The sequence below is a fragment of the Nylanderia fulva genome, unplaced genomic scaffold (assembly GCF_048542155.1).
Source record: "Nylanderia fulva isolate GAGA-0341 unplaced genomic scaffold, ASM4854215v1 Scaffold15, whole genome shotgun sequence".
NCBI classification, from domain to species: Eukaryota; Metazoa; Arthropoda; class Insecta; order Hymenoptera; family Formicidae; genus Nylanderia; species Nylanderia fulva.
The window spans coordinates 808213-819276 of NW_028189730.1; the positions used below are offsets into that span (position 1 = coordinate 808213).

Consider the following 11064-nt stretch of genomic DNA (forward strand, 5'->3'; position numbering starts at 1 on the left):
GCTTATAATTACTATACTAATTACTTAATTACTATTTAACAATTTACTGTACAATATATATTTATTTAACATATATATACTTTATAACACAGCGCGGAAGAATTTGTATAATTAATCATGCAATAAGATGGAAAGGTTCTGAGTATGTATAAGATATTAACAATGAAGTAATTTGTAAAAATCACTTCTCAAACCTGAGCTCATCTAATACATAAAAATGATTAATTACGAGTATAAATATATATATTAACAGATATATTTCTAATCATTTCGTAAAATAAATATATAAATATAAAAAAATATATATATTATATTTATATATTTATACAATTAAATAAATATAAAAAATATATATTTTAAATTTATATATTTATGTATTAAACTTGCTTGACAAACGCAGTCTCTATATTTTATAAAATGAGATACGTGTAATAGCGCGAGTTATACTTGTAATATATTTTGTCTATATTATTTCAATATTAATAATATAACTCTTGTTATGTGTAATATAAAAATATAGTACATTATATATTACTTACGCGCGAACTTTCTTCAATATTTATTAATATTATATCGATACTTTCACCATAATAATGTAGATTGCATCAGCAACTGCAGTGTACAAAAATATTGAGCTCTCTATTCTTTATAAAAGTAGTAACACAAATTGCGTACGATTACAAGTTTGTAACATTAACAAGTACAAAAATTAAGTATATTGATTCATTAAGTATCTAATTTAGTTCGGAATATTTATTCGTACGTCAATTATATAATTATATATATTCGCGACATCGTGAACTATAAATATTTAAATACGCTATGCTACTTTTGCTGAGGAAATGATCATAAATTAAGAGAAAAATCGATATAATTTTATTTGAAAGCATATAGTGCCATTTAAGCTCTTTCCGACCTAATTTATTGGCTTCAATAAAATTAATTTGTTTAAATTGTTAAATCAATGTTACCTTCCAATTTTTAAACAAAATTTCTTACGATTCAAAGTATACGTCAGCTGAATGTTGAGATAGCAATCAAATGTTTAGAGTGTGCAAATATTATCTTATATAAATCTATGTTTTCAGAATAAACTTTGCGTTATCTAAGGATTAATACAATTAATTCTTAGTTGATATACACTCACTTCATCATAAAAGATTTAGAAATATTTATGATTTTTTCAAGTAAATGAAACCTTACCATTAGAATAAAAAAAATATAATAGTACTGTGGCTTTCATTATTATATGGAAGAACTTGACATTTCAATGAAAATAATTTAACAAAACGATAATTAAATATATCTATATATATGACATATAAAAATATGAATCTCTGTAAACGCTCTAAATTTGCATTAACATCGCGTATTACAATACTTAGGAGAAGTATCGTGTCTACATAAAAATGTTCCGAAGAAGAAAGACATACATATACAACAATACCAGCTCTATTGTAGAAATAATATAAGTGAAATTTCTCTGCTTTGAGATTTTTTGTATATATACATTAAAGGTATATCATAGACGTTAAACGATATGCTAATTTTACCTCGATTGAATTTAAAAAGCGGAAATTTGAAAAAATTTAATTAACAAAAATTTCCTTGCAAAAAATATACCAATGCTTTGTCATGTTTCTCCATATTTATCTAAGTACGATTGCTTAGCTACTTTGACGAGTTGATCGTACATACCTGAACCGGTTTCTCTTACTAACGACGTGAATTGACTGTAGCAGTCTTGCAATAATATATGAGGATGATCGTATTCCTGTGAAAAAAATCACCACCAAATTATAATTTATATATCCATCTTTCATTTCTATTACTAAAGAATAAAGAGAATAAATCATATTTCGGTAATATTTTAAAATAAATATGATGACTAAAAAATGATGAATAACTAGATACATTTGTATTTCGCGTTGTATAGTAAAGCGAATATGACGAAAATTTATAAATAGACACTTGGTCTGAGATTTTGAGAAGAAAGAAATTGAACAAATAGATTATTGTTTTCAAGGGATAAGCCGTACTTACAGCCATACGACCCTTATCCATGACCAGAACTTTATCGCTGTCCATTATAGTGTTTAATCGATGCGCCACTGTAAGCATTGTACAAGTCGCAAACTTTTTTCTGATGGTGCGTTGGATAAGAGCATCGGTGTGTGGATCAACATTCGCAGTCGCCTCATCCAGCATCAGTATACGATTGTTTCTCAGAATGGCTCGCGCTAAGCATACTAATTGCCTTTGACCGACACTATAATTGCTGCCTCTGTCAAACACGCGACTGTTTAAACCATTTCCGTTAATTCCGACCGCGTCTTTCAATTCAACCTGAAATATATTGCAAAATAGATGTATTATTAAGCTATATAAAATATATTGGTAATTATTCAATGTCAAGTATTTTTAAATACTTGACATAAAGTAAAGTAGTTGACGAACCTCTTCGAGTGCTTCCCACAAATCATTATCGGGGAATTCGTCGAAAGGATCCAGATTACGTCTCAAAGTGCCTGAGAATAATACAGGATCTTGAGGGATGATGGATATTTTACGTCGCAAATCCTCCAAGGCGATCAAACCAGTGTTTGTCCCATCGATCTCAATAATTCCCTCCACTTTCGCCAATCGAAACAGAGCTGCTATCAGTGATGATTTTCCAGCGCCTGTTCTTCCCACGATACCAACCTATGTGATAATTGTTTTGCAAAACATCTTAATTATTTTTAATTTCTTTATATTGAAATATAAATTATTTTTATATTTATTTTTTATTTCGCTAAAAAATTTGGGAGGATTAAGAAGAATATACTACATTTTTTGAAGATTAAAATTGCAGCTTTTCAGCTACAAGAAATATTTTCTCTTATTTAATTATTATTTTTCTTTTGTAGAATATCTTTTCTCGTAAAAAATCTTTTTAGTATTCTGATTTCTTTGAGAATTAAGTTTTTTGAAGTAAATTTTTTTCAATCATCTATTTTTGCAAAAATCTCTAGATTGTAAAATGTAGAATGTGTTATATTATCACGCTAATATTTTTAACATAAAATTCTTGTACCTTCTCCCCGGGATGGATTATTATGTTCAAGCCTTTAAGAACAGGCAGTTCCTCGTCCGCATAACGCATAAAAACATCCTTGAATACGACGCAACCATTTGCGGGCCAGCCTTTGGGTGTATTGTCTGGCAATGCTAGAGATTCCTTTTCTTTCTTCTTCAAGTATTTTCCTCTGTCCCTCAAATTTGATTCTGCCGGAAGTTGGACGTATTCGAGCACACGTTCCACTGCCATCATTTGATTTGCCACCTCGGCACTCTGCCGCATTCCCCACTGTATTATCCCGGTCATTCCCATCACCTGAGTGATAGCCAATCCAACTTCGCCACCGGAAAATGCTGAAATATATATAAACAATAATTTCTTTAACTCTACTAATTCGTCTTCTTCTATTTATGATAAACAGAAATGCATACTTTCTCATCAACGATATTCAATATTTATTTAGGAGATAAAAAATTTTGTTATAGACCGAATAAGCAGAATTTATTAAAAATTTCTAAAATAAAGATAATTCTCTAAAATAAAATAAAATCAAAGTTCTATAAAAAAAGGAAGTGTGTTTGTAAATAAATTTCAGAGATTGATTAAGGAAAATTGATTACTTACATTGACTGAATAGCAAAAAGCTGAAGGTGAGGAGCGAAATGAAAATGAAACAGAATACATCCAGAGTAAATCCGAACGCCGTACTAGTCACGATATACATGTAAATTGTAGACGTGTGTATATCCTGTAACTTGTCGAATTCTTGCTTGAGTATATTTTGAGCACAGTACGCTCTGATAGTTGTTAAACCATTCAATGTCGCATTTAAGTGAGTAAATACTGGCGACCGTGCTGAAACGCAAAAGAATATTCCACGGTCATAAAAGTCTGAGAAAATGCATTTATAAATTAAAATATTCAAATTTAAAAATGATTAAACAACAAAAACATTTTGAAAACATTTTGTTCTATAAAGACATAATGAAAAATACTCTGATTCTCGATTTAATATAATTGAAGGGTTTTTAGTAGCTGGAAAAAATAAGAAAAAGAGAGAGAGCACAAACACATACCCATTCCTTCTAACCGCTTGACGTTTTTGCTGGTCTTGAGATAAACTTTGCGGATCCAGTAGAATATTAGGCTGATAAACAGGATGGGCACCAAACAGATGGGATTGACTATACATGTGAGTACCAGCGAACCTATCATCATCATGTTCATCTGCCCGGCATCCAAGCACGCTTTGGGTAACAACTCATCGATAGTGCCCATGTCCTTGGAGAACCGGTTTAAGATTCTACCGCTGGGATTAGTGTCAAAGAATCGCATTCCTGTGCGAATTAATGCGCTGAACATCATGTCGTGCAGACGCTGGCTGCAAGTCATACACGTCTTGTAAAAGACCAGCGATCTCATGATACCAACAACGAAAATGCCTAACACGATGGCTGTGTAGATGTAGATGTAACTCATCACCGACGACAAATCGTCCTCCTCGTCAGAGCGAATACTATCGGAATGATTTGTCGCCATGTTCTCGAAAGTGTCATTCGTTTGATTCAATCTGTGAAGTTTGGCCATATACCTTTGCGTTTCCACAATATTGACTCTGGAAATAAATTAAAAGAATTACTCTCTAATAAAAAAGATGGGTATGTTCAAAATTTCAGAAAATTGAGAAATATTTTAGAAAATATGAAGCAAGAAATGTAACATGTTGAGTAAATTGATTTTTTTTAATTAGACACTTACAAGTAAGGCATGAAATAGTCGTTGAGACTGACAATAAATTGCGTGATGATGAATAGCAATAGAACGACGGAAGCCATGTATAAATTGGCTCCAGTTTGGAAGAATTTGATAAATATAGGGCCTTTAACTATACCACGTGACGTCGCCTCGAGACCATTGTTTAACTCCTCCTTATCTTCGTCTTCTTCTTCGTCATCTGTACCGCCACTGCTTATTTCCGGAGTACGACTCTGGCGAATAAATATTTCGCTATCAGAAACATATTTTTTTTTTTTTTTTTATTATTCATTATTAAATAACATTAAATACAATATGGAAACATTAAACGTTCAAAACTGTAAAAACATATATATTTTTTAAATGATTTTAAGTTCAAGTTTAGAAAGAATAAAAATTGCATAAAACATTTCTTTATCTGTTCGTAATATGTTATAAATATTAATATTTTTACTTACTCGGTTACTAATACAGGAAAATTTTCGCCTTATGTTCATGCTCTTTTCTAGAGACGAATCATCGATTTCATTCTCTTCTGCTAAGAGTACTCCGTACTCTGGATGATTCTCCAGTAAATCTTGATAATGCGAAAAGTATTTTATTCTTCCTTGTTCAAGCAATATAATGGCGTCCACTCCCTTTATATATTGCAATTGATGCGTCGCCAAGATCCTCGTCTTCCCTGCTAGGTATCTTTGAATGCATTCATGAAACAGATGTTTGCTGACGTGTGCGTCGACCTAAAATTTTACCACGTGATAAATTCCTTAAATTATCAAAATTCGAAATTAACTTAATTTTGTCTGTGCAATTTATTTTCTTAATTTATTAATAAATTTATTTTAAGAAGAAAAAATCAAAAAAATTCAAATTTCAGAAATTAATTAGAAAAAATTAAATATTCTTATTATTATTGTTGTCATTTTTGTTATTACTTATTACATTGATTTTAAGATTTATAGAATTGAAAGAAAAGTCATTAAAAATCCGCACTTGCAGGCTATGAATTTTGTATAATTATATTATTATATGAATAGAATGAAATACATGAAAAGAATATAAATGACTGAACCTTCTGAAAGTTGCTTACCGCGCTCAAAGGATCATCCAATAGGTAGATGTCCGACTGTCTGTACAGGGCTCTGGCCAGATTGATTCTGGCCTTTTGTCCACCAGATAGTGAGCTGCCACGTTCGCCCACGATGGTCTGATCACCCTGCGGAAACTGCTTGAAGTCACGCAATAAGGCACAAGCTTTAACCACCTTCTGGTATCGATGACGTTCGTAAGGCTGTCCAAAGAGTATGTTTCGTCTAACAGTGGCACCGAACACCCAGGCTTCTTGACTGGCATAGCTGATATTGCCGTTGACTCTGATTTGACCTTTTGTCAGGCTCATCTCACCCAGAATCGCGGATAGAAGGGAACTTTTGCCGCTGCCCACCATTCCGATCACAGCATACAACTTGCCCTTCTCAATCTCTAGATTTAAATCCTCCAAGATATTCAGTGATTGTTTAGCCTCCCACTTGGCAGTTACGTTGATTATGTTGATGGCACAGTGCACGTTGTTGTATGTTTGCTTCTTTTCTGCGAATAATAAAACTTTATTCTGCACTGTAGAAATTTTTTTTTAATTAATAAAAATGGGGGGTTAATATTATAAAAAATTCTCTGTCTTTTGAAATTTTATATGTTAAAATAAATTTCTTTTTTTTTTCTAATCTAAAATATATATTAAAAAAATATAATTAGATGATTTAAAGTAATTTTAAATATCTCCTTTGCATTATAAATATAATAAAAAAACTTGTGTATTTTTCTTAAATTTTCGAAATTTTAGATCTTCTCAACTACTCACTTTAAAAAGTTCTGCAATGTACGAAACATAAAAAAAATATTTATCCAGAAAATTAGATAACATCTATTATAATTTTCTTAATATTATATTTCCTTTATTTCGATCAGTACATCAACATAATGTCTGATTTGACAAACTCACCCTCAATAAGGTCGTAAGTATTCTTTAACAAGTCGCTAACAACAATCATTAATCCATTTCGTCTTTTGGACTCATTATTTTCGTCCAAGTTCTCATATCCCTCCGCGACATCATCGTCGATGTAAGGCAGATCCTGCTTGTGGGCTGCAGTCTGCTTGACATCTGAATCGAGGCTAGGGTATTCGGAGGGCGGTTTAGAGATGTTGGTACCCTGGAACTCCTCAAACAAGAGGAAACCCTGAAGTCTGCGTATAGCTACCATACATTCGGCCAGCTCGGCGAAGCCACGCACAAACATGCCGGTCATAGTCTGCGCAAGCATGTTGAAGTAGAACGAAACGACGAAGACCTTGTCGACGGTGAGTTCATCACCGAACATCAGTATGGTGATGAGAGTGCAGTAAAGCGCCATCCGGGTTGTGAAGAGATTGAAGGTCATGTAGATGCCACGGATATACGAGCTTTTGGTGACCACTCGTAGCTCCAGTTTACGTGCTAGCTCGACCATCGCGCAAAACGGCTTCTCCCACGCGTACATCTTGATCACCTGAACCCCGGAAATGATCTCGTCCATCAAACGAACTCGCTCGTCCGTCTTAATGGCCGTCTGAAGTCGGAACTTGGATGATAGCTTACCGGTGTAAGCTAAAATGGCGAGAATAAATGAAGAACTTGTTAGAAAACTTGATGAAGGGTTTATTGGAAGAACAACTACTTTTTTACACGATTTATTAAATTGTGATCGCACGAGAAACTCACATTGGATTGGCACAACCACGAAAATGGCGGCAATGCCGATGAGACCGGGATAGCCGACCTCCCGGTATAAAATATAAGCCACGATTAGAGCTGACAAAGGTGCCGACCACATGTAATGGATAAAGATGGACACAAGATCGAATCTATTAACATCGTTGGCTACTAAATTGACTATCTTTCCCGGTGCAGTCTCGCCTAGCGCAGTCGTGCTCAGACGGAGAGCCTACAAGGCAAATGTAAATCGCTGTTAAATAATTCAAGCAGTAATATGCTGATTTTACGTATCGAATAAATGAATATTAAAGATCTGTGATATTACTGGTAGAAGAAGATTTTTTTTTGTTTTATATTTCTCGTTACAATTTTTCTCTTCTTCTTATTATGTATTCTTATTTATTATATTTTTTTTCATTTATTTTTTTATTTATTATATTTGTTATATTTTTTATTTATTATATTTTCCTACTTTTCTTCATTTTTATAGAATTGATAAATCAAATCAGAATAAAGTGTAGAAAGCGTTGTTATTTAGATATGATTTTGTATCTAATCTTCAATTTTCGAAATATGCATTTTTAAACAGATCTTTCTAAATAAATTCTCTAAGTAAATGAAGTAATCTCTCTAAGTAACTAAAAAAATAAATAACCGACCTTTCTATAAACCACAGAGCAGACGGCCACCCGGACTTTAGCGCCGACGTGAAAAGCTCCGAAAATGGCTTGATTGCCGCTTAACACGCTCATGCCGGTGGCTAAGCATATTCCAGCTGCGTACCATAATGCATTCTCGTATGATTCAACCGAGTCCTTCCGGAAGTAGCGTAACAGACCTCCTAGCAACAACGGCGTGCCCAACCTGCAAATTTTGCATTTAATCTTTCAGAATCTGCTATTTCTTTTTCTTTTTTAATGAAAAATACCGGAGAAGATATTTGATTGCACTGCAGCTCCTGTATATAGGCAAAACTGTCGACAAACCAGAAATGAATCACCAAATTTTAAGATCATATTTTCACCATAAAAATGAAAAAAATATGCATTCGAAAACGTTTCCTTTCCAAATTAAAAACACTTTTGATTTATAAAAAATTATAAATTCTTCTAATTAAAACTTTGATTGCATAATATCAGTGAACAATATTACACAGTATAATTACATGTAATAATCATTAATGTGTATTATTTTATTATACTCAATTTCGTTACATTATCGTGATGTGGAAAGACACGTGCATTTCAAATATCATATCCTAAATTTTTTCAACATCTCTTAAGTAGCTTTTCTGTCACTCGAAGTATTATCATTTTATCTAAATCTTTTTTAATTTTTGGCATATGAAGAGTTAATCTTAAAGCTTAAATCGAATTATTATCGTTAACTTTATCTCTTTAAAAAGGATGGTCTTTAATTATATAATTATTAATATATTATTAACGGCCAAATCAATCATTTGTTAAACTCTACTAAAATCAATTGTGTAATCGATAATACCTTATCACAAATTCGTTGAGTATAGTCATCATTCCGAGAATAGAGTATTCCCACAAGAATGTGCGGAAAATGGTCCTCAGCAAACTCGGATTGCGCTCCCATTTTTTCGAATTTTCCAATTCGATTTTCCATCGTCTAAAAAAGTATCCTGTGCGTTATTATTATTATTATTGAGTCTTAATGAAGAAGTATACAAAAATAGATCATGAAAATTTTTTCTTCTCTTCTTTTCTGTGAGCTGGAACTCGATACTTACTTTTCTAATCGATTTCCGAGTAGACCCGATTCATCAGCTTTCAAAGGATCAAACAAGTCCTCTGTTTCTAGAACTTTTCTGTAGCCTGTCTTGAATAAACTGATGGTCCACCTGATAATTCGATGAAAGAGAGAAACATTTTAATTGAATTTTTTATAGCAAAAATTACATGTTAAATGATAAACGATATAATTATGAAAATAAATGGCAAAGTCAAAAGAATCAAAATTGAAGGAAGGATGGATGTTTTTTTTTCTTTTATAAGAAAAAGAAACATTTTTGACTGATACGACATTTTATCTTTGTCATATTGTCTCGACAAATGCAATATCATTCTCTAATACAAAATAAATTTGCGTGACAAGATAAGATGTAATTTGATGCAAAAAAACAATCTTATGTCTTACATACTATCACACATTGTGCATTATTTCGAAATATCATTATAAATAATTCATCTTAATATAAATGTAATTAACAATTTACTTTAACAGAAATATCTTACCCAAATATTAATGCATAAATATTAACACATAGATATATGCGAAGATTTAAAAGTGCATATACACGGAGAGAATTTTCTCTTAGAATTTACCCTGAAAATCATGGTAATCGTGGGATAATATGGTGTTGGAAGAATTTTATAAGAGTTTCTCCGATTAATATTTACTAAAATAAAAAATATTAATATGTACATAGTAAAATTTACTATGTACACAGCAAAATTAATTGAGTATATTTTATATCTTATTGTGGTAAATATTAATCAGAAAAACTTTTATAAAATTCTTCCAATACCATATATTGTCCCACGATTACCATGATTTTCAGGGTAAATTTTAAGAAAAAATTCTCTCTGTGTACAGATATCCAACCGCATATTAAATATATTTTAATCTAAATATTTAAACGTATTTAACTATCTCCTTATCCGTGGAGTCCCATGAAAAGCCTGATAAAGTTCGATTTATATTCGAGAAGTTACGACTTACCACCATAGCAATACCGAAACAATGTTCGCCTTTTCCCTTGGATTCGGTTTCGATTTGGTTTTCGTTGAATCCATCAGTCCTTACACACGGCATTAACTCGCCGCGAATCACCACTTGAATCAGCAGGATAAAACGATCAATTGACTTATCGAGTTAACTAACACGTTAACTAACAATTATCAATACACGTGTGTCACTTCTATTTGACGTTTGAATTCTCTTTCGCGATGGAAAACACTTTCTTCCGCTTTTTCAATAAACAAAATTTGCGGTATTAATGTGATCTCTTCAATTATCATTAGAAATCTTGCGATAATAAACTGAAGATACGAAATTCGTTGATACCAAGAGTATCAGTCGCGATCTCTTCGCGCGATTGCAATCACATTGAAATTAACACTTTGCGTATCTTGTATCAGCTTCTTTTGCAGATATCAGATTAATTCCCACGATTAGTCGTGCCGATTTATTTATTTTGCGAATCCTCGATGATTTTCTTGTACAAGTAAGATATCAGGTACTATAAATCTGTTATCACTTGCTATTTAAGTGCCTTCAAGTGCCGATTTGCGAAGTCTCGAGATGTCTCAGTGATTTTCTCTAACAATTTATAAATAATAATTAAAAATGAACATCGATTAATTGGACAATAATTTAATTTTCCTATTAATTTTCACCCATACAGCATAAAATATTATAAATGTTTTTAAAAAATATTTCTAAATATTTTTTAAAAATATTGCGA

At 32.0% G+C, this 11064-nt stretch overlaps 1 protein-coding gene across 2 annotated transcripts; it reads right to left on the reverse strand.

Annotated features, from left to right (window-relative positions):
* Nucleotides 1-853: 853 nt before the first annotated feature.
* On the reverse strand, nucleotides 854-10861 carry LOC114935913 (putative multidrug resistance-associated protein lethal(2)03659). Of its 2 annotated transcripts, XM_029308863.2 has the most exons (15): nucleotides 10320-10861; nucleotides 9328-9438; nucleotides 9072-9206; nucleotides 8231-8435; nucleotides 7578-7800; nucleotides 6819-7463; nucleotides 5907-6406; nucleotides 5275-5556; nucleotides 4820-5049; nucleotides 4138-4676; nucleotides 3686-3916; nucleotides 3077-3414; nucleotides 2458-2703; nucleotides 2044-2346; nucleotides 854-1774 (listed from the first exon to the last, which is right to left on the reverse strand). In XM_029308863.2, exons 1-15 carry the CDS (start codon nucleotides 10391-10393, stop codon nucleotides 1634-1636), a joined length of 4203 nt encoding a protein of 1400 aa, XP_029164696.2. In that variant the 5' UTR covers nucleotides 10394-10861; the 3' UTR covers nucleotides 854-1633. The 2 variants fall into 2 exon arrangements, with proteins under 2 accessions (XP_029164696.2, XP_085336576.1); XM_085480450.1 differs by lacking the exon at nucleotides 10320-10861 and having other exon boundaries at nucleotides 9072-9219; nucleotides 9328-9391.
* Nucleotides 10862-11064: the final 203 nt, after the last annotated feature.

Coding starts and splice junctions, on each gene's coding strand:
- LOC114935913 (XM_029308863.2), bottom strand. CDS start 10,393: ATGGATTCAACGAAAACCAAATCGAAACCGAATCCAAGGGAAAAGGCG. Junction 8,436..9,071: donor CTCAACGAATTTGTGATAAG/GTATTATCGATT, acceptor CAAAATTTGCAG/GTTGGGCACGCCGTTGTTGC. Junction 7,801..8,230: donor GCTCTGTGGTTTATAGAAAG/GTCGGTTATTTA, acceptor TTTGCCTTGTAG/GCTCTCCGTCTGAGCACGAC.